General features: G+C 46.4%; 1 protein-coding gene across 9 annotated transcripts; it reads left to right on the top strand.

Annotated features, from left to right (window-relative positions):
• Window positions 1–189: 189 nt before the first annotated feature.
• On the top strand, window positions 190–7223 carry RPS24 (ribosomal protein S24). 9 transcript variants are annotated; one of them, XM_078345492.1, is made up of 8 exons: window positions 190–231; window positions 543–732; window positions 1999–2064; window positions 2158–2367; window positions 3447–3557; window positions 4196–4213; window positions 6715–6736; window positions 7132–7223. In XM_078345492.1, the coding sequence occupies exons 3-6, from the start codon at window positions 2032–2034 to the stop codon at window positions 4199–4201; spliced, it is 360 nt and encodes a 119-aa protein (XP_078201618.1). In that variant the 5' UTR covers window positions 190–231; window positions 543–732; window positions 1999–2031; the 3' UTR covers window positions 4202–4213; window positions 6715–6736; window positions 7132–7223. The 9 variants fall into 9 exon arrangements, 8 of the variants coding, with proteins under 8 accessions (XP_078201618.1, XP_035123760.1, XP_035123764.1 ...); XM_035267869.3 differs by lacking the exon at window positions 543–732; XR_013524878.1 differs by lacking the exon at window positions 543–732 and having other exon boundaries at window positions 3686–6736.
• The last annotated feature ends 20583 nt before the right edge of the window (window positions 7224–27806 follow it).

The raw sequence follows: 27806 nt of genomic DNA, 5'->3' as shown, positions 1-27806 counted from the left end.
AACTATTGTGCCTCCGGATTGGCCAGTTTAGAGGCCCAGTGGTGTAGCCAAAGGTCTGTGAGGTGAGGCCGTAGACCGCTTCAATCAGGCATCAGCGCGGATAGCCTCACGGCCTGGCCACGCCCCCACGCCGGCGCTTCCCCGGGTCCTTCCGTGCGCGTTGATATGATTGGCCGGCGAACTGTGACTCTCTTTTCCTCCTCGGCTGTCTAAGGATAGGCCGCCATCATGGTAAGTCTCGCTGGGCCCGGGAAGTCATCTCCCGCGTATCTGAGCCATCCTTGGTCCCTGGGTCCCAATATCTGATCTATAGGCACGCGAAGCCCGGTTGCTCTTGTCTGGCCGTTTCTGTCGGAGGATGGTTGTCGAGGGCCTCGGGGCTGTTGTCGGGGCTGGCGGGCTGCGCTGCAGAACCGGACACGCCGGGTTTCGGACTCCCGTGCCTAGGCGTTGCAGGAGCGGCTGCTTTTGTCGACTTCGTGGAGCACAGTGGATGACCGGGGGAGGATAGACAGACACTGGGAGGCACATCTCTTCTGCAGTTAAATTGGGCTAGGTAGACGGCTTGCAAGTGATGGCAGCCCGAGAGGTGAAGAAGGTGCCGGCAGCGCCTGGGCGAGTTGCGGCAAGTGAAACCATTCCCACGTGTGAGCTAGAAAACTTGTCAGCTGAATAGATCTTCTTGCTTCTTACTGAGGAAACTGAGGCCCTGGAAAGGGATGTTATCAAAAGGTAGTCCTGCTCTTAAGTCATACGTTGTTAGCTCCTCCAGCATCCGATTATAACTTATCTGCAAACTGTTTTTTTTTTTCTTTCTTTACCTTTGGTCTTTTACTTTAAGGAATTGAGTACCACTGATGTGCGTTTAATTTGGTGTGATTTCTCAAAGAAAAATGGAGAAAGTCTAGCAAGTCATTTGCTACCATGAAAGTCTCTTGCTCCTCCTTTTTGGTAAAACTGTTAGCGTAAATTGCTTACTGTCCACATTCCTTGGTAGGTATTAAGTAAAGGTGCAGTTAAGTTCTTCAGAAGGAAATACCGTTTTCTGATCTCTGCCATGGCCATTCTAGAAGGATAGACTGCATGCAGGTAGTGAGTGCAAGGTTTGGGTCACATTTGTGCAGGACATGATAAACACATTTTTTTGAATGTGACAGCATTTATGTGAGCCACAGCAGTTTTTACTCCGGAGAAGTGATACCAACCTGGAGTGATTTTTTTTTTTTTTTTTTCCCCCCCCCACTAAGGGAGCAGTTGGCTAAGTCTGGAGACATTTTTGATTCTCAGAACTGGGAAGGGTGGGAAGTGCTTCTAGCATCTAGTAGTTAGAGGCCTGGGATTTTTATAGCTGTTCTGAAACATACAGTCCCCACAACAAGAATTATCCATATGGTAATGTCAGTAGGGGTGAGGTTGAAAAACCCTGCCCCAGAGTGACAAACATAACCTAATAAAGTGAGATGTACAGATTTTATGTAAAACTGCTGTATTTTCTTGGTATTTTATGTATTTGTTAGCCTGTGAGTTTGGCCCTGCTCAGTGGGTTTTATTTACTTTAATTCGCTACATGACTATGGCTACAAGTTGGACTGCAACATTCTAGGTCTTGGAATATCATAGCAAGGTCAAGGAAAGGTTGAGTAGTTTTATTTTATTTATTTTTATTTTTATTTTTTGAGATGGAGTTTCGCTCTTGTTACCCAGACTGGAGTGCAATGGCGCGATCTCGGCTCACCTCTGCTTCCGCCTTATGGGTTCAAGCAATTCTCCTGCCTCAGCCTCCCGAGTAGCTGGGACTACAGGCGCGCACCACCATGCCCAGCTAATTTTTGTATTTTTAGTAGAGACGGTGTTTCACCATGTTGGCCAGGATGGTCTCGATCTCTTGACCTCGTGATCCACCTGCCTCAGCCTCCCAAAGTGCTGGGATTATTGACGCAAGCCACCGCGCCCGGCCAGGTTGAGTAGTTTTATTAACTAGAGTGTTTATGTTTTCAGAACGACACAGTAACTATCCGCACTAGAAAGTTCATGACCAACCGACTACTTCAGAGGAAACAAATGGTAAGGAAGGGCACATCAAATTTTGCTTAATTGTCCTTTATTCTGAAGATGTATTTTATTACAGTGAACGCTAAACTTGGTATCTCCTTTTAGGTCATTGATGTCCTTCACCCCGGGAAGGCAACAGTGCCTAAGACAGAAATTCGGGAAAAACTAGCTAAAATGTACAAGACCACACCGGATGTCATTTTTGTATTTGGATTCAGAACTCATTTTGGTGGTGGCAAGACAACTGGCTTTGGCATGATTTATGATTCCCTGGATTATGCAAAGAAAAATGAACCCAAACATAGACTTGCAAGAGTAGGTGTCTTCATTTGTTCATCAACTACTGAAGACATATTTTTTCCAGTAGCATTGTATTGTGAGTGTAGTAAAATGGGCAAGACTGAGCAATCTGGGAGGGTCAGTGTACAGATGGACAAAGAACTCTGAAGGGATTAAGAGAAAAAAGTTCTTTGATACAGTGCATAGGTAGAGTAAGGAGGTTCAAAATTGAAGCCTGGCATTTGAGCTGAGTTCAGGAGGGCAGCTGAAGTAGTGTTCCTGGAGATGGGCTAGGGATAAGCATTGTTTTCCAGAGGGAAAGTAGGGGGATGTGTTTGCAAAGGTAGCCTGGCACCAAATTCATTTAGTGTGGATTAAGTGTGAGTCTGGGCTTAATCCCATAGGTAGCCAGGAACCAGGAAAGGTTTTTGATTTCATACTGAGTGAACTACAGTGAGCTGGGCAAGCTCCCCAGCTTACATTTTAGTAAACAAGTAAGCATCATTACCTTGCAATGCTTGCTTGTTTCTTTAACCCACTTTACCCCATCCTGTTAGATAAATCTGCCCATACAATAGCTGTGAGGGAAAATCCTGGTGATGCCAGAAGTTGCACTATTTTTAACCTGCTGAGGAGGTGACGTTGAAGCTGAGATCCTTGTAAGGATTTGGAAGTAGTCTTTGTAAAGATACGGAAACAGTCTTGTAGGCCTCAGGAACAGTAAGTGCAAAGGTGGGCAGAGTGGAGGTGGATAGATCTGGAATCTTCATGGTGTGGGGTGGTAAAGGCTTCTCTGTCATCAGGGAGTAATGGGGAGTTGAACTGGGAAGAGATCCTTCAGCCACTTGAGAGGTGCCTTGTTTTGGTAGTGCCAAAAGAAGAGAAAATAGTGACCTGTGGGCTCAAGTGTGGACAAGAGAGTGTTGAGTGGACCATTTGTTTCCTGTGAGGCTATTCTATACTTAAAATCCCTTGATAATCCTTTCTTGTCTAGCAAAAACATGTATTGTATTAAATGTACTTAAAAGTTTCGGTTTAAAAAGCTGTGTTTCTTAAGATGAGTTTCCCTACCAGAATGTTTGCAAGTCACTTGGATATATTCCTTTCTCCTTCAGCATGGCCTGTATGAGAAGAAGAAGACCTCAAGAAAGCAACGAAAGGAACGCAAGAACAGAATGAAGAAAGTCAGGGGGACTGCAAAGGCCAATGTTGGTGCTGGCAAAAAGGTATAGTTCATCAAGGAAAACCTAGAAACGTCATTAATTGTAGGTCTTTAGTTTCTAGGAAAGGGATTTTGTTTTTTTTTAATAACCTTTCTTAATGTTCTTCCTTCCCCTCTTCTTCTGGATTACAGAAGGTAACATGTTTTAAGAAACTATGTAGCATAGTGTCTTAACACCTTAGTGTAGAGTAGCTTGGCCCACCCCTTATCAGCTCACAGCACAATCTGGGGGCCACATTGGTTCATTGATCCTGGTAGGCACCTTTCAAGCCTATTACAGGAAGTTTTAATTTTACTAATTGGCATAGACCCTTCAATGCAGAGCCGATCTTGTTTCCTGGGATTTTACTTACTAATATGGACATTGGTTTAAGAAGCAGTTGGATCAATGTGGCCGGTGTATTCCTGGCACACTGGAGAGGCAGCTGAGATCTCAGGATTGCTTTCCTCTCCAGTTAGCCAAGACCAGTGATTTAGCGATTTGCGGCTTTTTACCAGCTTTGCTAGCTGTAAATAGTTGGACGTTGTCAATCATTGAATGGAATTAAGGTGTTGGGTTGTTAAATTCACAAATAATCAAATGTTCTGTGAATTTTTTTTTTTGCTTTTCCTCTCTACTTTCTTGGATTTCTTGTTCATCAGAAATGAAGTGTCTAGCAGGTACTGAGATTGTAAGCACGGTGTGGGGATGCATCACCTTCACAGAGTTTGCGTTGATGCTTTGCATGTTGGCCTTACAGTTTTAAGAGTATGGTTGATTATAATGCCAGTGTTATTTAGGCTGGTGCAAAAGAAATTGCTGTGGCAAAAACCGCAGTTACTTTTGCACCAACCTAATGGGTTTTAAGGTAATATAAGCAAAGGAGAAAACTTCTAAAATCATGTTTATTTTGAAAACTCCAAAATGCATGTTACATGTGAAGTGACTCACTGGAGGAAGGTGAGTACTTTACCAGTAGGCACCTTTTAGCTTGCACTTGGGAAATGTTATGTCCCCATACTTAGGAAGTGGCTTCAGTTACCACTGGGCTTGGGAAGGGCTCTCCTATCCAAGGAGCAGTCTTTGGAGCCATGAAACAGCCTGGCAGCTCTGGTCATAAACTGGTCTGTGAAATCTGGCAAAGCCTCTGTCCTGTTTAGATACTCTCAGAGCTGCCTTTTACCATTTCCATTGCTTTTTATTACTTGGTCTCCAGTTTTCTGTCTGGTGTCTTTTTTATTTAATAGAAAATTTGTGTATAATTATGTATTCATATCAAAGGCTTTGGTGGATATACTTTTTCCCACAAGCACTTGGTCAGAATGGCCCATTACCCCATTTTATTTTATTGTTTGAGACAGGGTCTCTTGTCACTCAGGCTAGAGTACAGTGGTATGATCATTGCTTACTGGACCTCCTGGGCTTGGGTGATTCTCCCACTTCAGCCTCCCTTGTAGCTGGGACCATAGGTGTGTGCCACCATGCCCTGCTAACCTTTTACAGAGACAGGATTTAGCCATGTTGCTTAGGCTGGTCCAGGTCAACTCCTGGACTTGAGTGATCCTTTGTTTCAGCCTTCTAAAGTGCTGGGATTACAGATGTGAGCCACTGTGCTCAGCTTGCTACCCCATTTAAAGCAAATTTTGCACATCTGAACAGCCTAAAATTGTAATGTGTAAAGAGGGGTAGGAGTGGGGTGAGCATAGGGGGATTTTGAATCAGTGAAGGCCATTGTTCTTCGGGCTTCCTTTTGCAATGATTCCTTCCCAGGGAAGGCAGTAAACCTGGGATTGCCTGGCCAGGACTGTAATCAGATTGACGTCCCATGAACTGCCAGCAGAACTACTCACTACTTAGAACCGCTCCCTGTTTGTGAGGATTATATCTGTTGAGAGAAGTGGCAAAAAGAATTAGTCAATATTTGTCCTCTGACCTAGGTCTGAGGGACATTTAACACATTGATTCTTCTCTTCATCCAGCCTTTGAGTCCTGCGAGTTAGTGTGCTCAGCCTCTGAAGCCCACATGTATGAAGGAACATGTGGGGACCTGAGCCAACACCATTCCTCCTTCAAATTACACTCGTACCTCTTACTAGCGCTGCTGTGAAAAGCCAGCTGGAAAAATTGATGCATTTGAGTACACAAATTCGTCGGCTCCAAAGAAATAACCATAACAATGTTGCTTTTAATTCAGTTTTGTTCAGATGTTAGAAGTGGTGTTTGTTCTTGTCTTTTGAATCCAGTGGAGTTAAATACTAAGTTAATTTTTTTTTTCTTTTTGAGACGGGAGTCTCGCTTTGTCACCCAGGCTGGCAGGCTGGAGTGCAGTGTGGTGATTTCAGCTAACTGCAACCTCCACCTGCCGGGTTCAAACAATTCTCCTGCCTCAGCTTCCCAAGTAACTGGGACTATAGGCGCGTGCCACCATGCCCAGATAAGTTTTTGTATTTTTAGTAGAGATGGAGTTTCATCATGCTGGCCAGACTTGCCTCGAATTCCTGACCTCATGATCGGCTCGCTTTGGCCTCCCAAAGTGTTGGGATTACAGGCGTGAGCCGTGGTTCGCAGCCTATACTAAGTTACTTGTACTAAGACGTTAGTAGTCTCATATCTGCATGAAAAGCAGTTGTATTTTTATTTCAGTTAAATTAATCCCTCTTTTTAAATACTAACTCGTGTTACCGTTGTGGCTGTGAATGGTGTCTTTTAAAGTATTGAACTACGGCAGCTTTTGAAATGCTTGCCTGGTCATTTAGAGCACTCCCATTGTGGTTAAATTAGACTTTAATGTGTAACGATTCTCATCGGTTCCTGGTGTGTGTCCAGCACAGTGTTGTTGGGCAGAGCAGAGGGGCAGAAGCTCAGGTATGTACTTCATTGACTTGTGGGCAAGGCCATTCTGGGTACCAAATTGGCAGTCTCTTCATTGTGCAGCTACCTTGTTTGCGTAAGAACCACAGTAATCAGGCAAGGTATCAGTGAGACTTGGGGGGAATAAAATCAGTGAGTGTCGGATGAGGCAGTGCTCTGTATACAGTTGCAAAGAACAAAATAGCCATCTTAAGGTACACCTGATTGCATGCACTTAAATGCAGATTATATTGGAGTTTGAAAAGGGACTATTAATGAAATTTTTCTTTTCCCTCCTTTCTCTCTTTCCCTTCCCCTGCCACTGATTCAGTGAGCTGGAGATTGGAACACAGGTACAATTCAAGCTTTTCATGTAACAATTCAAGCTTTTCATGTAGTCATGTAGATCACTAGACTCCTTGTCGTACTGATGTAACAATTTAAAAGCAGATTGTGTGTAGTACATTTAGAAGTAGATTTATAAATATTCCGAAGAGTTGTAACCTTTTAAAATAGAAGTGACAAGGTTTTGTTTTTAAGGTTTAGCAATATGTAGCCCATTTTCTTTGTTTCATTTCTAACTTGAATGTTTGTCAAGTTTTATTCTTGATATTTACATTGTGTTATGACACAAAAATAACTTGATATTAACTGTTTGTTTTGCATGAATGTTAATACTTGTGGAATTTAAGACTTTAAAGAATTTTAAAAGCAGTTGCTAACTAAACTTCTTTCTCTTGATCCACAGCCGAAGGAGTAAAAGGTGCCGCAATGATGTTATCTATGGCCGTTGTGGATTTTTCACGAGAAGCTTATTAATAAACTAAAAACTTTTGTGTGTCTGGTTGTTTGAAATGTATTTGCAGTTTACTGGGAGTGCTAGGAAGTTAGTCTGCTGATTTCAGTCACTGCCCAAGTTCACGTTTCATTAAGCATTCAATGAAAACTTAGTGTCCTGGGTGGTGTGTGTTTGCTGATTGATTTATAGTTTAAGTGGGTTCAACTGGGAGTCAGGCTTGTGAGTCTCACAGTAATCACTTTTGGGAGGTTGAGGTGGGAGGATTAAGCTTGAGCCTAGGAACTTAAGGCTACAGTGAGGGGTGGGGTGTGTGTGTGTGTGAATATATATATGTAGAGTAACTGTTACCTAGGCTGGTCTTGATTGAACTCGGGCTCAAGCGATCCTCTGCCTTGGCCTCCCAAAGTGCCGGAATTAACAGTTATGAGTGACCACATCTGGCTGAGTGTGTCTAAAATGCCATGCCTAGATAAACTCTGGAACAATCTCAGGAAGCAGTAGAGAACTGAAGGACTTGGTTGGGCATGAAGGGGACACAGGAAAAGCAATACCATGAAGGCAGAAGAGTTGAGGTTGCAGGAAGGAAGGGTGGTAGAATTTTTGGAGAGAAGATGGTGAGAGCCCTGCCTGAGGCACCCACAGATGGGAGAGCAGGGCTGTGAAGAGTTAAGTCATGGGGCTGGGCCTGCTGGCCTGGGGTGGTTTGGAGTTCTGTTTTTTGGATCTACAGAGGCTGTGTACTTCAGTTTGTGGGGCCTCTGGGCCTGTGGATTCTCTAGCTGAGGAATCTGTTACTCCTTTGCTAGGAGCAGACGGCTTACTAGTACAGAATGTGTGGAATAATGGGGTCTTTGTGTTTGGCATTTATTGGTGAACAGTGCATAGAGGCCGAAGGTAATGCTTGGGGCAGCACAGGTTGGGGTGTGAGATAGTTTCCTGTGATTGAGCTGGGGTGTGGAAGCAGAGAAGGCACCTTGTGAGCAGCTTGTGCAGGCCAGGTGGTGAGGATCCTGAGTGCTGCATGGACAGGATGGGATGTGGAGCTGGGGGCGGTCGCTAAGTTGCAGTAGAAGGAAGCAATTGAGCGAGAACTGAAGGGTAGGAAATAGTTTGATGTGAAGACAAAGGGCGTAGCTGGAGAGAGCCCGAATTATTAAAGGTTGGCATCAAAGTTGCAGAGTGAGGAAGCTTTCCTGTTGGACTGCTCAGGGTGGTTGTAGTTCTTTAGCCTCTGGGGAAGGGAAGTGGGATGAAACAGGCTGGGCCTATGTTTCCAAGGGATCCATTTGAGTTGGGGTATTAGAGAAAAACTGGCAGTCTTGCTGTAAGTTTTCTTAGGCATAACATTTGGAAACTTGGGTGAATTTTACATAAAGGTCTAGATTCCAGCCTCTTGAAATATCAGAAGCAGCAACAGTAGCCCACCTTCCTGTGTGATGACAGTTGGCAGGGCTCCAGGCTGGCGGCATCCCTTTGGACCGATGTTCCCCAGTCCCCAAGCCTTTGTCCCTACAGCCAGCTAATACCCTCTACCTGCCTTCTGGTCTTGTGTCCCCTCTGCCTGCTTCTCTTCTATGTAGTCCATTCTGGGTGTTTTTCTGGGGAAGTCACCTGGTCACTCATTTGGGTTAGCTTGTCTTTAAATGGGGCTCCTAAGGGTATCTGCTAGCTACCCTGGCTCACAAGGCTATGTTGAGGCTGAGGATGTAACAACTGTGAGAACAAATTTGGAAACTAGTGCTAAGCAGTTGTGTGTCAGGAAGCAGGGACTTGTGCGAACTCAAATTGTGGACAGTTGTGCTGTTGAACTTAAAGATTCTTGGGAGACCAGCACATTGTAGGCCTTGACAGTAACCAGGCTACCCTGTGCTGTTGGCAGGCTTTGGAAGAGCCTCCATAAAATGCAAAGTTGACTTTACACTAAGCTGAATCAACAGTGAGGGAGCACATCCCTTCCTTCAGCTTGGCATTGGATGGGAAGCTGTGGCTTAAATGAGGTAGCAGGGATCTTTGAAGAGTGGTGAGAAAAGCTAGAGGTGGTTCTGAGAAAGTACCTGCAGTGAATATTTTGGGTTCTGCTTTTTAGCTTGCCCTAGTACCACACCCATGAGTTCTGCTTGTAGCTGGATGTGCCTGTGTAATCGGGCAGCTTTCAACTCTGCACTCTTCCTTTCTTCCCTGGTAAGTTGTTTATTTTAGACTGCCCATAAAGACAGCATCTTTCGTGGTGTTCTCTTGGAGCTGAGACAAGTGCTGTCCTACACTCTGTATGATGACCTCTGTTAATCTGCATTTTAAATCTTAAGAAGCATGTCTTACTGGACCCATGCTGGAAAGGGTGTAGAGCAGTTAAGCGTCTTACCAGTGTCTCAGCCTTTATGTGGTGGGAATGGGATTGGAATGGAATCATCTGACTCCAAAACACTGCTTTTTTTCAGGCACTCTGGCATTGAGCTACTTTCCACTATGCATATAATGGTTTATAAAACTCATGACTACCAGCAGGGTGCCAGTTGCCATGGGTTTATTGAACAAGTGTTAGATGGCTAGCCAAATTTCCCATTTACTGATCAACTGCTATGAGTCCCTGTTCTGGAAGTTGGGGATAAAGAAGCTTTTCTGTCTTGTAAGCTCTGAGGAAGTTGACCGTGATCTCATGGTCTGGCTTCTGTTTGTTTCTATGAAGTAGCAGGTAGTGTATGACTGTGACATGATAGAAATTGAGAACCAGGATCAGTGCAGGGAGGCTGGATCTTGGAAGGCCTGCAGAAGACAGCAGTCCCCTCCTATCTAGTTTGTTACCATCAGCTGCAGTCTGGAAAGTTATGGCTCAGTGGTCTGGGATCACCCAAAAGTGATGATCCTCTTGATGTGTCATCAGAAGGTCAATAGTAGCCTAACACGTCACCCTGCCTATGTCATTCGCCTCCCTTCATCTCACCACGTAGGCATTTTATCTCCCACACGAGTGAATACAATTAGATATTGAGAGGAAAGGTGTTCATGTAACTTACGGTATATTTATTAGTTGTTAATATCTGACTGCCTAAATTAAACTTCAGTTTTGTATGTATGGGAACAAACTTGGTATAGATTGGGTTTGCAGTTGGCATCCACTGGGTGTCTGGGAGCTTATGCCCCATGGATAAGGGAGGATTACTGTAACACCAGCTGGGGCAAGAGACATGATCCCATTTGGATGCACAGGAGAAAGTTCTCATTTGAGGCCATGAAAAATAGGAAAGAAAGCAGGGAGATGGGAGCAGGCAGCTGTAGGACAAGGCGAGACCAGTCATTCTGCAGGGAGAAGAGGATGAGACTGGGGAGGTGGGGCAGAGTCGGTAGGTAGGCATACTTTTTTTTTTTTTTGAGATGGAGTCTTGGCTCTTGCCAGGCTGGAGTGCAGTGGCGTGATCTTGGCTCACTGCAACCTCCGCTTCCTGGGTTGAAGTGATTCTGCCTCCGCCTCCTGAGTAGCTGGGACTATAGGTGTGTACCACCATACTCAGCTAATTTTTGTATTTTTAGTAGAGACGGGGTTTCACCATGTTGGTCAGAATAGTCTTGATCTCTTGACCTTGTGATCCAGCCCCCTCAGCTTCCCAAAGTGCTGGCATTACAGGTGTGAGCCACTGTGCCTGGCCAGCATTCTCTGAGTCAGCAAAATGGAAGGCCCTGTGTGACTTTGTTGCCTTTGAGCAGAGTTTTGCACGATGCATTTCTGGTGGGAGATCCCATTTCAAAAATAGTCTTTGGGTTGGCTGTTGGAGCACAGAAGTATCACTGGACTCATTTCTGCTGGCAGCGAGGCTCTCCTGGGTTTTGGAGCTCTGTGAACACACCTCCATACATTCATCCATCTGTCCTTCCCCATCCGCTCACCCTTGAAGTACCCCTGCATGCCAGATGTTGAGGGGAGGCAGAAATGAGACCAGCCTCCCAGGCCCACAGTCTGGATGAAATGGTACAAGTGAGGTCCTGGCAAGAAACGAGGCTGGAGAGATCAGTGGGGAATAGTTCAGGGAAGACCTTGTATGCCAGGCTAATGATTTCACTTGTTCAGTATTTTGGTTAAAACACTGGAGGATTAGATGTTCTGCAATGGATTGTGTGTCCTTGTCACATGCTGAGTTCCTCCACACAGGAAATACTTCAACACTCTGCTCATCATGCATGTTGGAGAGAGGATTTGTGTAGAAGGTTATGGGTCGATGAGATGGCATCCAAGTTATTTTTTATTTTGTTTTCGAGACAGTTTCATTGCCCAGGCTGGAGTGCAGTGGCGCAATCTCAGCTCACTGCAGCCTCCACCTCCTGGGTTCAAGCGTTTCTCCTGTCTTAGCCTTCCGAGTAGCTAGGATTACAGGCATGTACCACCATGCCTGGCTAATTTTGTATATTTTAGTAGAGACGGAGTTTCTCCATGTTGGTCAGGCTGGTCTTAGACTCCTGATCTCAGGCGATCCACCTGCCTCAGTCTTCCAAAGTGCTGGGATTACAGGCGTGAGCCACTGTGCCTGGCCCCAAGTATTAATAACTCAGAAAAAGGGACCAGATCAGGAATTGGGAGACACAGTTCCTGATTTCCATCCACTCAGCTTCCAATCAGCTGGGGCAACGAATGGGCAAAATACTTCCCTTTTCTGGGCTTCTCTCCCTCTCTGTGTCAGCTATCCAGGCTACATGAGTTCCCAAACCTGGCATCTGGGGGCTTTTTTTTTTTTTTTTTTTTTTTTTGCTGGGGGAGACAATATCACTGTCAGCCTGGCTGGAGTGGAGTGGCATTATTTCAGCTCACTGCAACCTCTGCCTCCTGGGTTCAAGCAGTTCTGCTTCAGCCTCCTTAGTAGCTGGGATTATAGGTACCTGCCACCACGCTCAGCTAATTTTTTTGTATTTCTAGTAGAGACTGGGTTTTACCATGTTGGCCAGGCTCCTGATTTCAGGTGATCCACCCACCTGCCTTGGCCTCCCAAAGTGCTGGGATTACAGGGGTGAGCCACCACGCCTGGCCATTGGGCGCTTGTTAAAAGTAGAAATGCTCTCTGGGTGAGGTGGCTCATGCTGTAATCTCAGCACTTTGGGAGGCTGAGGTGGGCAGATCACTCGAGGTCAGGAGTTGGAGACCAGCCTGGCCAACATGGTGAAACCTCATCTCTACTAAAAATACAAAAATTAGTTGGGTGTGGTGGCATGCACCTGTAATCCCAGTTACTCGGGAGGTGGAGGCACATGAATTGCTTGAGCCCAGGAGGCGGAGGTTGCAGTGAGCTGAGATCGTTCCACTGCACTGCAACCTGGGCGACACAGTGAGGCTCTGTCTCAAAAACAAACAGCATCAAAATTAGTTCTGGGTGGCTCCCAAACATTTGACGTTTTCACAGCTTCGCAGGTGATGCTGCTGATAGTCAGGCTTGGGAAACTGGACTGAAGGGTCTTGAAGATCACGTCTGCCTCTGAGAATTCTAATGGGAACACTGCCCTTGTCCTCGAGAAGTTGGCAAATGAACAGTAATACTCTTGCTCAATAATGACCACAGAATAGCTAACATGTATTGTTTACCATGTGTCAGGTACTGAGCTAAGTCTTGCACACAGTATCTCATTTAACTTTCTTTTTCTTTTTTTCTTTTTGAGATGGAGTCTCGCATTGTTGCCCAGGCTAGAGCACTGGATTGTACTAGAGTGCATCAGTGGTGTGATCTCTTCTCACTGCAACCTCCACCTTCTGGGTTCAAGTGATTCTCCTACCTCAGCCTCCCGAGTAGCTGGGATTACAGGGGTGCACCACCACACCCAGCTAATTTTTGTATAGTAGAGACGGGGTTTCACCATGTTGGCCAGGCTGGTCTTGAACTCCTGACCTCACGTGATCCGCCTGCCTCAGTCTCCCAAAGTGTTGGGATTACAGGCATGAGCCACCGAACCTGGCCTCATTTACCTTTTAAAAACACTCTGAGGGAAATACTGTTACCCCCATTTTACAGATGAGGAAATTGAGGCTCAAAGAGGTTAAGGAACTTGGTCAAGGTTACACAACTATTGCATTCTACGATAAGCCCGGGGGCATTTGTGGAACATCTCGCCAAGTAGCTGGAAATGGTCCTGAGCCTTAATGGGTGTGGGGGATTAGCTGGGGCAGTGGTTCTCCAGGTATGGTCCTGGACAGCAGTGGCAGCATGACCTGGGAACCTCCTGGAAATGCAGTTTCTTGGGCTCCACCCTAGAATTACTGAATCAGAAGCTGTGGGTGGGGCCAGAGAACCTGTGTGTTCTTTTTTGTTTTGAGACAGAGTCTTGTCACCCAGGCTGGAGAGCAGTGACTCACTGCAACCTTTGCCTCCTGCGTTTAAGCAATTCTCCACCTCAACCTCCTGAGTAGCTGGGACTACAGGCGTCCACCACCATGCTTGGCTATTTTATTTTTGTATGTTTAGTAGAGATGGGGTTTCACCATGTTGGCCAGGCTGTTCTCAAACTCCTGACTTCAGGTGATCCACCCATCTTAGTCTCCCAAAGCACTGGGATTATGGGTGTGAGCCACTACGCCCAGCCAGAACCTGTGTTTTCACAAGCCCTCCAGGTGATTCAGATGCACGCTGAAGTTTGAGAACCACTGAGCTTAAGGGAGGGGAGGATATTCCAGATGCGGGGAGTTATGGAGATCAGAAAGAACTATGCTGTAGACTGCCCCATCCCTGTCTTTCACTTGGTGAGATCAAGAGGTGTGATGCACTGTGCAGATTCCCACGAGGGGGCACTGTGGGCACAGGCGTGGAAGCTGTCTGCTTTGTTGTCAAGACCGCTACCCTTGTGGAAGTGTGAAAAAAGCCTGGTGCCAGATCAACTGGAGAGGTCACTCTTTCTTCTCACAGAAGGTCTAATGGGGGTGGTAGTCTTGTTTATAGGATTCGGCCCTCATAAGGAAGCTGAACCTGGAGGGCTGTTCATATGTGCACGGTGCTGTCTACCCATCCGTGCTGCAAGGTCTCTGCAGATCCTGTGCAAACAGCAATACCCTTTGTAGCTGCCCAGCCAGGCAGCTTGCAGTTTCTGTGGTGGGGGCCAAATGCTGGAACCCCAGCAGCCGATTCTGTTTCAGCCTTCTCCCTTCAGTGCTGTGTCTCTGTCCTATTCTTCAACAAGCTTGGGTCTGGGGCCACAGTGCTGGGTCTAAGACCCATTTTCAAGCCTTAGCTCTGCCCCACCACACTTCATGGTCCCTGGCAAGATCCCTTTCTCCTCTGGGCCTCAGTTTCCTATGCTGTCGGATGAGAGAGTGGTGCCAATAAAGTGGCTGTCAGCATCTCTTTCCGGTATAAAATCCTGCCTTGGGAGGTGAGGAAGAGCCTGCCTTGTGCTTCTCAAGGACCTTGGATTGCAGGGGACCTATAATCCCTGCTACATGATACCCATCTCCAGCATCCACTTAAGTAAGCATTTCCAGGGATGTGGTGCAAGGCAGTAAGGTGGAATCTCTCAAGCTAGATTTTTTAAACAGTCCATATCTTCAGACATCCAGGATTTGCTTTTATAGGTTTCTATTCTGCACTGTTTGGAAGAAGGAAAATTTACACCATGTTCTCCTTTCTGCTGCAGTGTGTATTTCTTCCAAAAATACATTGCCTTGGAGGGGCTTCAGCATTCACCTCGTTAATCCAGGGATTGGCATCCTATACTCTCGGTGACTGCTCACCCAGCTGAGCCACTGCTCTGCCTGGGCAGGAAATCTCCAGAAATGCCTTTTCAGAGCACTGTAGATGTGCTCATCCCTGGGTTATAAGGTGATTCAAGAGAGTGGTCTGCTTGAATCTCCCACTGTGGATGATGATATTTAGAGAGCCTGGTTAGAAATTACCCAACCTGCCACGTGTGGTGGATCATGCCTGTAATCCAGCACTTTGGGAGGTTGGGGTGAACAGATCATTAAGTCAAGAGATCGAGACCATCCTGGCCAACATGGTAAAATCCCATCTCTACTAAAAATACAACAATTAGCTGGGTGTGGTGGTGTGTGCCTGTAGTCCTAGCTACTTGGGAGGCTGAGGCAGGAGAATCACTTGAACCTGGGAAGTGGAGGTTGCAGTGAACCAATATTTCACCACCACATTACATCCTTGCAATAAGTAAGATTCTGTCCTAAAAAAAAAAAAAAAAGCAATTGCCCAACCCATAGGCAAACGTCATTAACCGCAGCTGTCCTTGGTGGAGGAAACAAGTTAAACATGCTGTCTCTTTCCATCAGGCCTCCTTGGAGTGGGGAAGGAGAGCTCTTCAGTTCCTCTGGTACCTTCATGAAGCATGTAGGATGTGTTGCTTTTTCTTCTGTTTATGGATGAGGCACAGAGAGGGTAGATGACTTGCCCCCAGACCTTCAGCTCGTTCATGCTGGGGAAAGGAGTGAGCTTCAGGCTCTTCCCCCAGAGCTCACACCCCTCCCGACAGCAGGCGAGTCATTTGCTTCTCAAGCTCTGTTTCTTGCATTTGTAAGGTTACAAAGCACTGCATGCTGTCTGGGGTACCTTTTCCCTGCTGTTCAGTTCATTGCCCTGTGTCGTCTTACAGAGTGTGTCACTGGTACAGAAATGTTCCCTAGGAGGTGGCTAGAGTTGAAACGTCTCCCACTGGTGCTCCTGGCTTGGTCATGGGTTTAGAGGGTATGTTGAGGAGGCCTTCTTCTGCAAGTCACTGAGAAGTCAGCTTACACTGCCTTGAACAGTGAGGTTGCTTATTAGCTCTGGTAAGAAACCCCTGGATGCCCAGGGTCCTTCAGGGTTGGTGGATGCTGCAGTTTAACTTTGAGGATGTAGGTGTTTTCTCTCTCCACTCTTCTGCCAGTGCTGGTGCCATTCTGAGGGATAGTTGCCAGTCACTGTGGGGCTGGGACTGGATGAGGCATTGAAGTGTTTAGCATGTGAAGTCCAAGGAGGTCTCCACGCACGGTGGCACTAGTGCAAGATCAGCATCTCCTTGAGCCCAAGAGCACCTTGCCCTAGTCTTGGGGCCTGCGGGAGGCCACGCATTTTCCACAAAGGCCAGATCAGTAGTCGCCTGTGTTGTTTCTGCTCCTCTTCCGTCGGCTGGGACTTAGTCTCCTGCAACACCTAATAACTGTGAGGTGGGCTGGGAAATACAGGCTTGTTCCAGCCAAGGCAGATGTGGGGAGCACAGTTTTAGGGGACAGTGACTAGTCTTTGCCATAGCAAGAAGAAAATGGTTGCTTCATAGGGACCCTTTCAACAGAAACCTCCCAGCAAAAGGGGGAGGTTTACTGGGAAGCTGTGGGTGGTCTAACAAAACCAAAAGGTAGGTGGTGCTGGCAGCCTCCCTGGGCTTGGGTCTGGAAAATTATTTCAGAACAAATCAGCTCTTCCTTCTCCCCTCCTTCCCCCTTCCCACTCTTTGAGTCTGTGCCTCTCTCTCTCTCTCTCTCTACAGGCTAGCTTTTCTTTGTTCCCCTTTCTGTCCCATGACTGCCACAACCAGGCTTTTATTGCTCTCCATTCCAAATGTCCAGCCAGATTAGTTAGATATGCATCTTCCTTGCCACTTCCCAGGGACGAGATGCTGACTGGTCTGCCGAGTCATGGAGCCCACTCCCACTTTCCTGGGGCTGAGGAGCACCTGCTGGGAAGAGTTGAGGCAGGAGGGCCACTGATGTGCCCACTGCAGCCACCACTCCTGCTGCTGAGATATCTTTCTCTCCTTCTTGTCACTCCTAGACCTCTGCAGGTGGCTGCTTTAGAAGAAGAATAACAGCTTCATTGAGGTTTAATTCACAGACCATATATTCAACCTTGTAAAGTATGCAATTAAATAGGTTTCAGTGTATTTGCAGAGTGGTACAACCATCACTACTACCTCATTTTTAAACATTTTATGTGTTATTTGTTTTTAGATGGGTTCTTACTTTGTCACCCAGTCTGGAGTGCAGTGATGTGATCATAGCTCACTGCACCCTCAAACTCCTAGGCCTAAGTGATCCTTCCACTTCAGCTTACCAAGTAACTAGGACTACAGGTGCACACCACCATGCCCAGCTAAGTTTTTTTTTTTCCTTTTTTAAGTTTTTGTAGAGATAGAGTCTCTACAAAATTTTGTTGCCCTCCTGGCCTCAAGCTATCTTCCCACCACACCCAGCCATTTTGATCATTTTTATCACGCCAAAAATAAACCCTTGGCTGGGCAGGTGGCTCATGTTTATAATTCCTGCACTTTGGGAGGCCGAGGTGAGCAGATTGCCTGAGGTCAGGCATTCGAGAACAGCATGGACAACTTGGCGAAATGCTATCTCTACTAAAAATACCAAAATTAAGTGGGTGTGGTGGTGAGCACCTGTAATCCCAGCTACTTGGGAGACTGAGGCATGAGAATCACTTGAACCTGGGGGGCAGAGGTTCTAGTAAGCCAAGATTGCACCACTGCACTCTAGCCTGGGCAACAGAGTGGGTGAGACTCTGTCTTAACAACAACAACAACAACAACAACAACAACAAAAAGAAACCCTGTAGACGTTAGCATCACTCCGTATTTCCCTCAGCCTCTGCTCCAGCCCCTGGCAACCACTAATCTATTTTCTGTTTCTAAAGATTTGCCTATTCTGGAAACTTCATAGAAATGAAATCATACAGTGTATAGGTTTTTATGACTGGATTTTTTTTTTTTTTTTTTTTTTAATAGAGACAGGGTTTCACTATGTTGGCCAGGATGGCCTTGATCTCTTGACCTCATGATCTGCCTGCCTCGGCCTCCCACAGTACTGGGATTACAGGCGTGAGCCACTGCACCTGGCCATGACTGGATTCTTTAACTCAGCATAATGTGTCCATGCTACATCCACGTTGTAGCATGTATCAGTAATTTATTCCTTTAAATTACCAAATAACATTCCTTCGTGTGGATTTACCATATCAACATTAGTTGATGGATATTTGTGTTGTTTCTACTTTTTGGCTATTATGAAATATTTTGCAGCTATGGAAATTCATGTGCAAGTTTTTGTGTGGATGTTTTCACTTCTCTTGGATATATACCTGGGGATGGAATTGCTTGGCCATGTGATGACTCTCTGGTTAACTGTTTTCCACAGAGACAGCACCATTTTAAGTTCCCACCAGCAATGTATGAAGGTTCTAATTTCTCCACACCCTTCTTGATGCTTGTTATTATCTGTATCTGATTTTAGCCATACAAGTAGGTATGAAGCGGTATCTCATTATGGTTTTGGTTTGCATTTCATAATAAATTATGAAATAATAACATAAGTTTTCATGTGCTTATGGACTGTTTTTATGGCTTTAGACAAATGCCTGTTTGAATCCTTTGCTTATTTTAAAATGGGGTGATTTATCTTTTTATTGTATTGTGTTACTTTATATATCTTGGATACAAGTCTCTTATCAGATATATGGTTTGCAAATATTTTCTTCCATTCTGTGAATTATCCTTTTTTTTTTTTTGAGACAGGGTCTTGCTCTGTTGCTTAGGCTGGAGTGCAATGGTGTGATCTCTATCTCAGCTCACTGCAATGTCTGCCTCCCGGGTTCAAGTGATTCTCATGTCTCGTCCTCTCAAGTAGCTGGGATTACAGGTGTGCGCCACTATTCCTGGCTAATTTTTGTATTTTTAGTAGAGATGGGCTTCACCATGTTGACCAGGCCGGTCTTGGACTCCGGGCCTCAACTGATTCGCCTGCCACCACATCCAGCCTAGTCCTTGGGTTCACTTTTTTTTTTTTTTTGGAAGGGAGGGATGAAAGAAGGGAGGAAGGGGGGAGGGAGAGAGGGAGGGAGGGAGGGAGGGAAGGGAAGGAAGGAATTCAAGCAATGAGAGAGACATTGCCGACCTGGATCTAGAGGTTTACAAGTTGATTTCTTTTTTTTTGAGTGAAGGAAAGAAGAAAAAAATGAGTAAAGGAGAGGAAGAAAGAGGAAGAAAAAGAGGGAGAGTGAGTGGAAATATTGCTTTATTCTTAAAAAAAAATGGGTATTAATAATGGCCAATCAGTGTTTCATTTAAACCTATGAGTATGTGTGATGTGGTATTGACTAGAATGTTTATTTTGTGTATTTGAAGTGGAGAGCTCTATAAATATTTATTAAGTTTACTTGTTCCGGATCTGAGTTCGAGTCCTTGATATCCTTATTAATTTTCTGTCTCATTGTGTCTAAGTCTCTATGTATCTGGGTGTTAGGATCGTTAGCTCTTGTTGTTGCATTGATCCTTTTACCACTATATCTTTGTTGCTTTAAAATTTATTTTATCCGATTCGAGAATTGCAACTCCTGACTTTTTATTTATTTATTTATTTATGTTTGCTCTCCATTTGGTTGGTAAATCTTTCTCCATCCCTTTGTTTTGAGTCTTTGTGTATCCTTGCCTGTGAAACAGGTCTGGATGTAACATGCCTTTGGGTTTTGACTGTGTCTTTTGATTGGGGGATTTAGTCTATTTAAATTTAGGGTTACTGCCATTTGATGTTAACTGGCTGTTTTATCCATTCATTGGTGTAACTTCTTCTTCATGTTGGTGCTCTTTACTTTTTGGTATATTTTTAGAAGGGCTGATACTGGTTGTTTCTTTCTCTGTATAATGCTTCTTTCAGAAGCTCTTGTAAAGCAGGCCTGGTGGTAATAAAATCTCTGAGTTCTTGCTTGTTCATAAAAGATTTTATTCTTCCTTCAGTTGTGAAGCTTAGTTTGGCTGGATATGAAATTCTGGGCTGAAGGTTCTATTCTTTGAGGATGTTGAATATTGGCCCCCACTCTCTTCTGGCTTGTAGAGTTTCTGCTGAGAGATCTGCTGTAAGTCTGATAGGCTTGCCTTTGTGGGTAACCTGACCTTTCTATCTGGCTGCCCTTAGTATTTTCTCCTTCGTTTCAGCCCTAGTGAATCTAACGATTATGTGCCTTGGGGTTGCTCTTCTTGAGGAATATCTTTGTGTTGTTCTCTGTATTACCTGGGGTTGAATATTGACCTGCTTTGCTAGTTTAGGAAAATTTTCCTGAATAATTTCCTGAAGGGTATTTTCCATCTTGGATTCATTCTCTCCGTCGCATTCAGGTACACCTATCAAACGTAGATTTGGTCTTTTCACATAGTCCCACATTTCTTGGAGACTTTGCTCATTCCTTTTTATCCTTTTTTCTCTAATCTTTTCTTCGCGTTTTATTTCATTAAGTTGGACTTTGACCTCTGATATCCCTTCTTCTGCTTGAACAATTCGAGTGTTTAAACCTGTGCAAACTTCTCGGAGTTCCTGTATTGTATTCTTCAGTTCCATTATTTCACTCATACTCCTCTCTAAGTTGTCTATTCTCAATAGGATTTCATCAAACTTTTTTTCAAAGTTCCTAGTTTCTTTACGTTGGGCTACAACATGTTCTTTTAACTTACTGAAGTTTGTTATTATCCATTCCCTGAAGTGATATTCTAGCATTGGGATGCGCTCCTTCTCCGTCAAGCCTTGTTCCATTGTTGATGTGGAACTGTGATCATCTTTAGAGGGAGAGGCGTTCTGACTTTGAGTATTCTCAGCTTTTTAATGGTGGTTTCTTCCCGTCATTGTAAATTTATCCTCCTGCGGTCTTTGAATTTACCAACTTTCAGATTAGGTCTCTTGAGTGGGCGTCCAGGTTGTTAGTTCCCAGGGCCAGAGCAGCGGCGTTAAAACTGATGGTGCTTTTCTGCCCAGGATTCTCTTGTCTGGCTTCCTTCTTGTGTCCTTAGTGGGCGACTCTGCCTTCCTGGGGCTCCAAACCTCGGTCAGAAGGGGAGCCGGTCCCGTTTACTCTGCGAGCGCTGCCGCGCCGTGGTGCCGTCACAGCTGCTGCGCCGGGCTCTGGTGTCGTGCTGGGGGCCCTTGTGGGTCCTCCGAACCTGTTTACTCTGCTCCAAGAGCTGCCGCGCCGAGGCGCGGGCGGAATCGCTGCGCCGGCCATGAAAGTCGCGCTGGCGACCCCTGTGATTCCTCCACTGGGGATCTTCTGCTCCGTGAGCGAATAGAATTTGTCTGAAAGTGTGGCGTCGTCTAGTTCTCCGCGCCTTCACTGAGAGCTGCAGTCCCGAGATGTTAGTGATTGGCCATCTTGGATCGGTCCCTTCCCCAGGAGACTTTGAATGTAACAATAATACCTTCCTTTTATTGAATGCCTATTATTCACTGTGCTGGGCACATTGTATATATTACCTTTGTCCTGGAAAGAGTTTTTCAAGGAGGGGAATATTATCCATATTTTGGAGATAAGCAAACTAAACTCAGGGCTTGTGACATTGGTCAAGTGGCAGAGCTGTGCCTAGACTCAGGTCAGTAGGTCTGGGGGCTGGGTGTGTGCCTGTGCTCCCAGCCTGGGTATCATTCCTGGGGTTCTTTAGCGGTCCTGATTGCTGGATACATCTGCAGCAAGGATTATGGCCTAAAACCTAAACACAGATTGTGTGACTTCACAATGTGATTTCACAGTGTGATAAGGATGCTAAAAAAAAGCAAATGTTGCCTCCAGCTGCTGCCATGGGAGGTGAGGTGGGTATCTGGAGCAAAGGCATGGTTCTGCTCTGCATTGTCTTCTCTTGGAGACCTTCTGGGGGTTATGCTGGATTTGGAAGCCATGAAGAGAAGTCTACTTAGACAAGGGCACCCTGATGGGGGCTTCTTTGAGATGATGGGAAGTGAGGCCTGTTTAGCTGGAAATGAGGAGAGAGAGGTACCCTTGGTCAAGGGCTATCATGTTAGAGAAGAGTAACATTTGTCTTGGAGTGTGGAACATATGGGGAAATGGTTTGGGCTGGACAGGAGGCAGTTTTTAAATTCGGAGCAGGCTGGGCGCAGTGGCTCATGCCTGTAATCCCAGCACTTTGGGAGGCTGAAGTGGGCAGATCACCTGAGGTCAGGAGTTCAAGACCAGCCTGGCCAACATGGTGAAACCGCCTCTGTACTAAGATACAAAAAATGAGCCAGATGTGTTGGAGGGCGCCTGTAATCCCAGCTGCATGGGAGGCTGAGGCAGGAGAATTGCTTGAACCTGGAAGGTGGAGGTTGCAGTGAGCCGAGATTGTGCCATTGCACTTCAGGCTGGGCAACAAGAGCAAAACTCCTTCTCAAAAAAAAGAAAAAAAACCCTTCAGAGCTGATGGAAGAAGGCAGGGCTACCCCCTGGGAAGCAGCAAGCCTCCTGTGGCTGGTGGTGCAGGAGCAGAGCCTGGCTGCTTTCTAGGTGAGGTTGCTGTAGAAGCACTTTGGGTTCAGGGTCCTGGGGGATTTTAGGGTTTCCTTGAACCCTCAGAGCCTGTACGTCATAGCTTCTGATTTCGTAGGGACTTCCTGCCCATGCAGCTGGGATCTCTCCCAGCCCAGATTCATCATGTCTCACCCATCCCGAGGGCTAAATTTGGAATTTAATAACAACACTTTGGATTTATGTAGCCCGTTTCCTTGGAGGCACTTCATCTGTTATCCCATTAATTCTCCTAACATCCCTGGGTGGAAGGTGAGGGAGCCTGAGAGGGGCGAAGGAATCTCTTTGATTTCTTCACCTCCTGAAGGGGAGAGGAAATGGCAGAGCAGGAGGGGGCTGGGGCTAGGGGAGCGGCTGCCCCACAACCCCTCTGGCTTTCCCTTCTCACAAAGAGCAGGTTGCTCACTGAGTGAAGGCTATGCCTCCCAGCTGGAGGCTCCTGTGTTGGGCACAGTATATTGATGCATAAGTCTCCAAGTGGACTCTGTCAGGGCTCGGAGTGGGTAGGCATCAAGGTGGGCAAGATGAAGCCTGAGCCCTAATCTTGGGAGGAGACCAACATGTCTACCATGAACCAATTTGCAGAGTGGGATGGTCTGCGGGCAGCATGATGGCTTCCTGGGGAAGGGGGGTTTGAGCCGAGTTTGGAAAGAGTCCTGGAGAGAACCCTGGAGTCCAGTTTTCCTACCTCCTAGTCATGTGGTATGGGTGAAAGCCATGCCTTGGTGAGCTTTCCCAGGGCATGGGGAGCCTAGGGTGCTCCTTTAGATCCTAAGGCTTGGCCCCAAGTGCTGCTGGATGAATGGCCAGAGAGCCTGGGTGGGCAGAGGAGGGCTGGGGACCAGTGCAGGGAAGAGGCCACTGGCACTGGCCATGAAGGAGGAGTGGGAAGGGAAGAGAACAGAAGGTGGCCCAGGCAGAGGGCTCTGTGGGGCAAAGGCAGATTGGTGTGGGGGTTCTTGTCTACTCCAGACCACGCTGCTCCCTGTCTTCTGAGGCTCAAACTCTTGCAGATACTCTTGGCTTTTACAGCCCTCCATGTGCCCTCCCCTCAAGCTTTGGCTCTGACTGCTGCCGATCTTCCCTGGTACTAGGTGAGGGAGGTGCAGAACTCCAGACCACAGGTGCAGAATGGGGCGGCTGGAAGGCACCTGGACAGTCCTCTGAGACTACTCTCTCCCTCCCACTTTTTCAGATGAGGGAATTGAGGCTTAGAGTGTAAGCATTGGGAATAATTTCCCAGGAAGAGAGATGCACAGATGTGAAGAACTGGAAGTCAAGAGAAAGCAAGGGGGTTATGTGGCAGGTAGAAATGCCAGGACCGTGGAGTGTGTGGCTATATGGCAGATTGTGGAGGGGCTTGGCAGAAATTTACAGGTAGGCGTTACCTGGAGGAAGATTGAAAACAGAGAACGGTGCTGCCAGGCGTGCCTGTTGCAGAGGGCATTGGTCAGATGGAGCCTTGATGTCGCCTGCTTCACCTACTCCTGCAGGTTCTCCCCACCCTGTGGACGAATTGGTCCTCCACTTGCCTCTACTCCACTTGCTGGAAGCCTTGTTTGCAACCTTGACTCTCACCCCACATCCAGGCCATCAGCAAGTCTTTTGGCTCTTTCTTTGAAAGCCACCAGGAATCCAGCTGCTTCTCCCCACCTTCCCAGCTCCCTGATCTGGGCCACTAATGTCACTGCCATGGCCGCCTTGCTACATTTCTGAGGTTGCTGCATCCCTCTGCCTTCTTCTCCATTCAGCAGCCAGAGGGGCACCATGGAAATAGGAGTCAGATGAGCTGGCACCTCTGTCCACAACCCTCTAAGGCTTCACATCTCTCTCCCACAAATGCCAAAGACTGCCTGGATCCCCGCAATCCCCCACCACCTTCCAGTTCCTGCGTCTTCTACCACATTTTAGGCTTTCCTTCTTACTTTTAATTTTTCCTCCTCAGCAGTTGATTTATTATTTTCTTGTTTACTGATATTTTCCTGCTAGAAATGAAGCTGTGTGAAGTTAGAGATTTTTTTTTTCAATCTGTGTTCCTAATTTGCTCATTGCTGTACCCCCGGTGCCTAGAATGATGCCTTGGGCACAGTACATAGTAGACCATGTCATTCCGTCAGTCAGTCATTCAACAAATTATTTGGAATGATGGCTATGTGGGGAGTGGATTGGGCTGTGAGGCAGAGGCTGCGGCAGAAACTCAGGCAGGAGGTGATGGTGGTTCTTGGGGTTGCGGAATGCCAAGTTTAGAAGCTCTTCCTCTGCTGTGGCACATGAACCAGTCACTCAAGAAGGCTTTTAGTTTGTCTAATCCCCTCTTAGTGCATGTGGGGAAACTGAGGTACATAAAAGGAATTCCCCATTTAGTTAGGGACAGAACCTAGCCCCCCTTGTCTCCCAGATGGACACCTTCTTTTTTTTGAGATGGAGTTTCGCTTTATCACCCAGGCTGGAGTGAGGTGGCACGATTTTGACTCACTGCAACCTCTGCCTCACGAGTTCAAGCGATTCTTCTGCTTCAGTTTCCTGAGTAGCTGGGATTACAGACATGTGCCACCACACCTGGTTCATTTTTGTGTTTTTAGTAGAGATGGGGTTTCACCATGTTGGTCAGGCTGGTCTCAAATTCTTGACCTCATGATCTACCCTCCTCGACCTCCCAAAGTGCTGGGATTACAGGCAAAGACATCTTATTAAAGCCCCCTCTGTTTGTGGGGGAGGAGGAGATACCTCTGGTGGGGAAGACCAGTGTGAGAGTTACTGAGTATCTTAGTGAACTAGGTGGTTGATTGAGGGTCTGTCGTGGTGACTGAGGACACGTACAAAGTGCTTTTCCCAGTAGTCACCTTAGGGTTGGTGAATAGGGAGTCAGAAAATGGCTCCTGTCCTAGGGCACTGCCAGTTGATTTGGAAGCTGAGATGCCTGCTTAGCAGTTTGAAAAAAGACAGACCTTGGAGGATCTTCTGGCTGCCTCTTCAGGAATTCATTCTATCCCCCTTCTGCTCCCCCAATTTGCTTTTCTTGGGGGTGAGTATTGATTGGCCTAAGCCGAGAAAGTATGGCATCTACTCCTGCCATAGCAATAGCTCAGGAGTGAGCAGTGACCCAGACCTGAACCAGTCAGTGCACAGAATTGCCTCTGGCCAAAGTGGTAGATTGAGGGGTGGTGCAACCAAAGTTGCGCGAAGGCTCCGATTTGATGGTTGGAGAGATCACACTTGCTCCAGATGTCATGATGTGCGGATCTGAGGCTTCGAACTGCCGCAGACATTTTGCTACCATGAGTGAAGCCAGCCTGAGGACACAGTTGGCATTTGGAGCAGGGCAGAGCTGAGAGAACAGCAGGGAAACAACCAGAGTCTTGCTCAAGACTCTGAAGAATTTCTACCCCTGGACTCTAGTTATGGGAGCTAATAAATGTTGTATACTGCTCAAAGTAGTTTGCGTTGGTTTATCTGTCACCTGTTATTGAAAAACATTTTTTATGGCTGAATGTGGTGGTGCACACCTGTAGTCCCAGCTGTTTAGGAAGCTGATGCAGGAGGACAACTTGAACCCAGGAGGCAGGGGTTGCAGTGAGCTGAGATTGCACCACTGCACTCCAGCGTGGCCAACAGAACGAGACTCTGTTGAAAAGAAAAAATATTTTTTCCATTTTTATCAAAAATTGTATTAAAGATTTTCTATGTAGTTGGTTCTATAATGTAGTAGGGAATAAGACCTATGTTATCCTCAACCTCTGAGAGCAACGAAAGAAACACAGACATGGAGACGGGCAGATCACTTGAGCTCAGGAGTTCGAGACCAGCCTGAACAACATAGTGAGACCTGTCTCTATTAAAAGGAAAAGAAAAAGAAAAAGGAACACAAATATCACACATAATTATAGACAGACACAGAGCCAAGTTCAGGCAGAACAGAAAGAAAAGCAAAACAGTGTTTTGGGGCTGATCACTGATCAGATAGAGATCATTTACTTGCCTGGCCTCTGCTCTAAAGATCTGGTTTCATGTTGGTTTTCTCCATGTTACTCATGAATTCCAGGAATTCTGGAAAATTCTCACCTTTTTAAGACTGAGAGTAGGTATAGCAGTAGGGAGCACTTTGAGTGTCAGGGCGACAGAGCCCAGAGGCAAGGCCCATCTGTAGGAAAGGAAGTGACACGTTTCTGGGTGGGCTCTGTGTAATCCTAGCATTGTCAAGGAAGAAATCCTAACTGATAGATGGGTTGTGATAGGCAGTGATGGGGAAGTGTGGGTGGGGATGGGGATGGCCAGAGACAGATGTGACTTTTTTTTTCTTTTTCTTTCTTCTTTTTTTTTTTTTGGAGACAAGGACCACTCTGTTGCCCAGGCTGGAGTGCAGTGGCGCGATCATAGCTCATTGCAGCCTCAACCTCCTGGGCCCAAGTGATTCTCCCACCTCAGGCTCCCAAGTAGCTGGGACCACAGGCGTGCCTGACTAAAATGTATATGTGTGTGTATACACACACACACACACACACATGCACCTGTAAATATATATGTGTGCACAAAATACCTATATATATTTTTTGGAGACAAAGTCTCATTCTGTTGCCCAGGCTGGAGGGTAGTGGTGTGTTGATGGCTCACTGCAGCCTCAACCTCTGTGTTCAAGAGATACTCCTGCCTCAGCCTCCTGAGTTGCTGGGACCACAGGCACACAGTACCACACTTGGCTAATTTGTTTTTTTGTATTTTTTTTTTTGTAGTGACAGGGTCTCCCTATGTTGCCCAGGCTGGTCTTGAGCTCCTGAACTAAAGTGATCCTCCTGCCTTGGCCTTCCAAAGTGCTGGGATTACAGGCATGAGCCACATCTGGCTAGGTAATTGTTTTTTATTTTTGTAGAGAGGTCCCTTCCCTTTGTTGCCCAGGCTGGTCTCAAACTGCTGAGCTCAAGTGATCCTCCCTCCTAGGCCTCTCAAAGTGCTGGGATTATAGGTGTGAGACACTATGCCTGGCCAGATGTGACTTTTGCTTGAAATGTGCTCCAGAGCCCTGCCGAAGACCTGCTCCTCTGGGAAGCCTTCTCTCTCACCTGGCCTGGATGGGAAGTGCCAAGAAATGCTCTGAGCTATTTCTTCCTGAAAGTGGCGCAGCTCGGGCTGTCAGCATGGTTTCTAGCACTGTTGGGGCCATGGAAAGAAATGTGTCTTCCTAAAGAGTCACTGGCTTTTTATCCTCCCATTCTGTCTGTGGACACGTGCCCTATTGGGAAGGTATTGATCAGAGGGGACAGCACTGATCATGCCTTTGCCAGAGGTCTGTGCACACGTCCTCATGGGCACCTGTTAGCATGAGCTTGCTAGAGCTACAGATGGCTTCCTGCTACCCCACAGATGGGGTTCTTTACCTTACTTTGCCCCTTGGTG

The sequence above is a fragment of the Callithrix jacchus genome, chromosome 12 (assembly GCF_049354715.1).
Source record: "Callithrix jacchus isolate 240 chromosome 12, calJac240_pri, whole genome shotgun sequence".
NCBI lineage: Eukaryota > Metazoa > Chordata > Mammalia > Primates > Cebidae > Callithrix > Callithrix jacchus.
This window is presented reverse-complemented; position numbering and strand designations above follow the sequence as displayed.

What these genes read in the sequence shown, in the direction of transcription:
- RPS24 (XM_035267866.3), top strand. An exon ending in TACTTCAGAGGAAACAAATG is followed by an intron (nt 2,065 to 2,157) that starts GTAAGGAAGGGC and finishes ATCTCCTTTTAG; the next exon opens with GTCATTGATGTCCTTCACCC. An exon ending in CCAAACATAGACTTGCAAGA is followed by an intron (nt 2,368 to 3,446) that starts GTAGGTGTCTTC and finishes TTTCTCCTTCAG; the next exon opens with CATGGCCTGTATGAGAAGAA.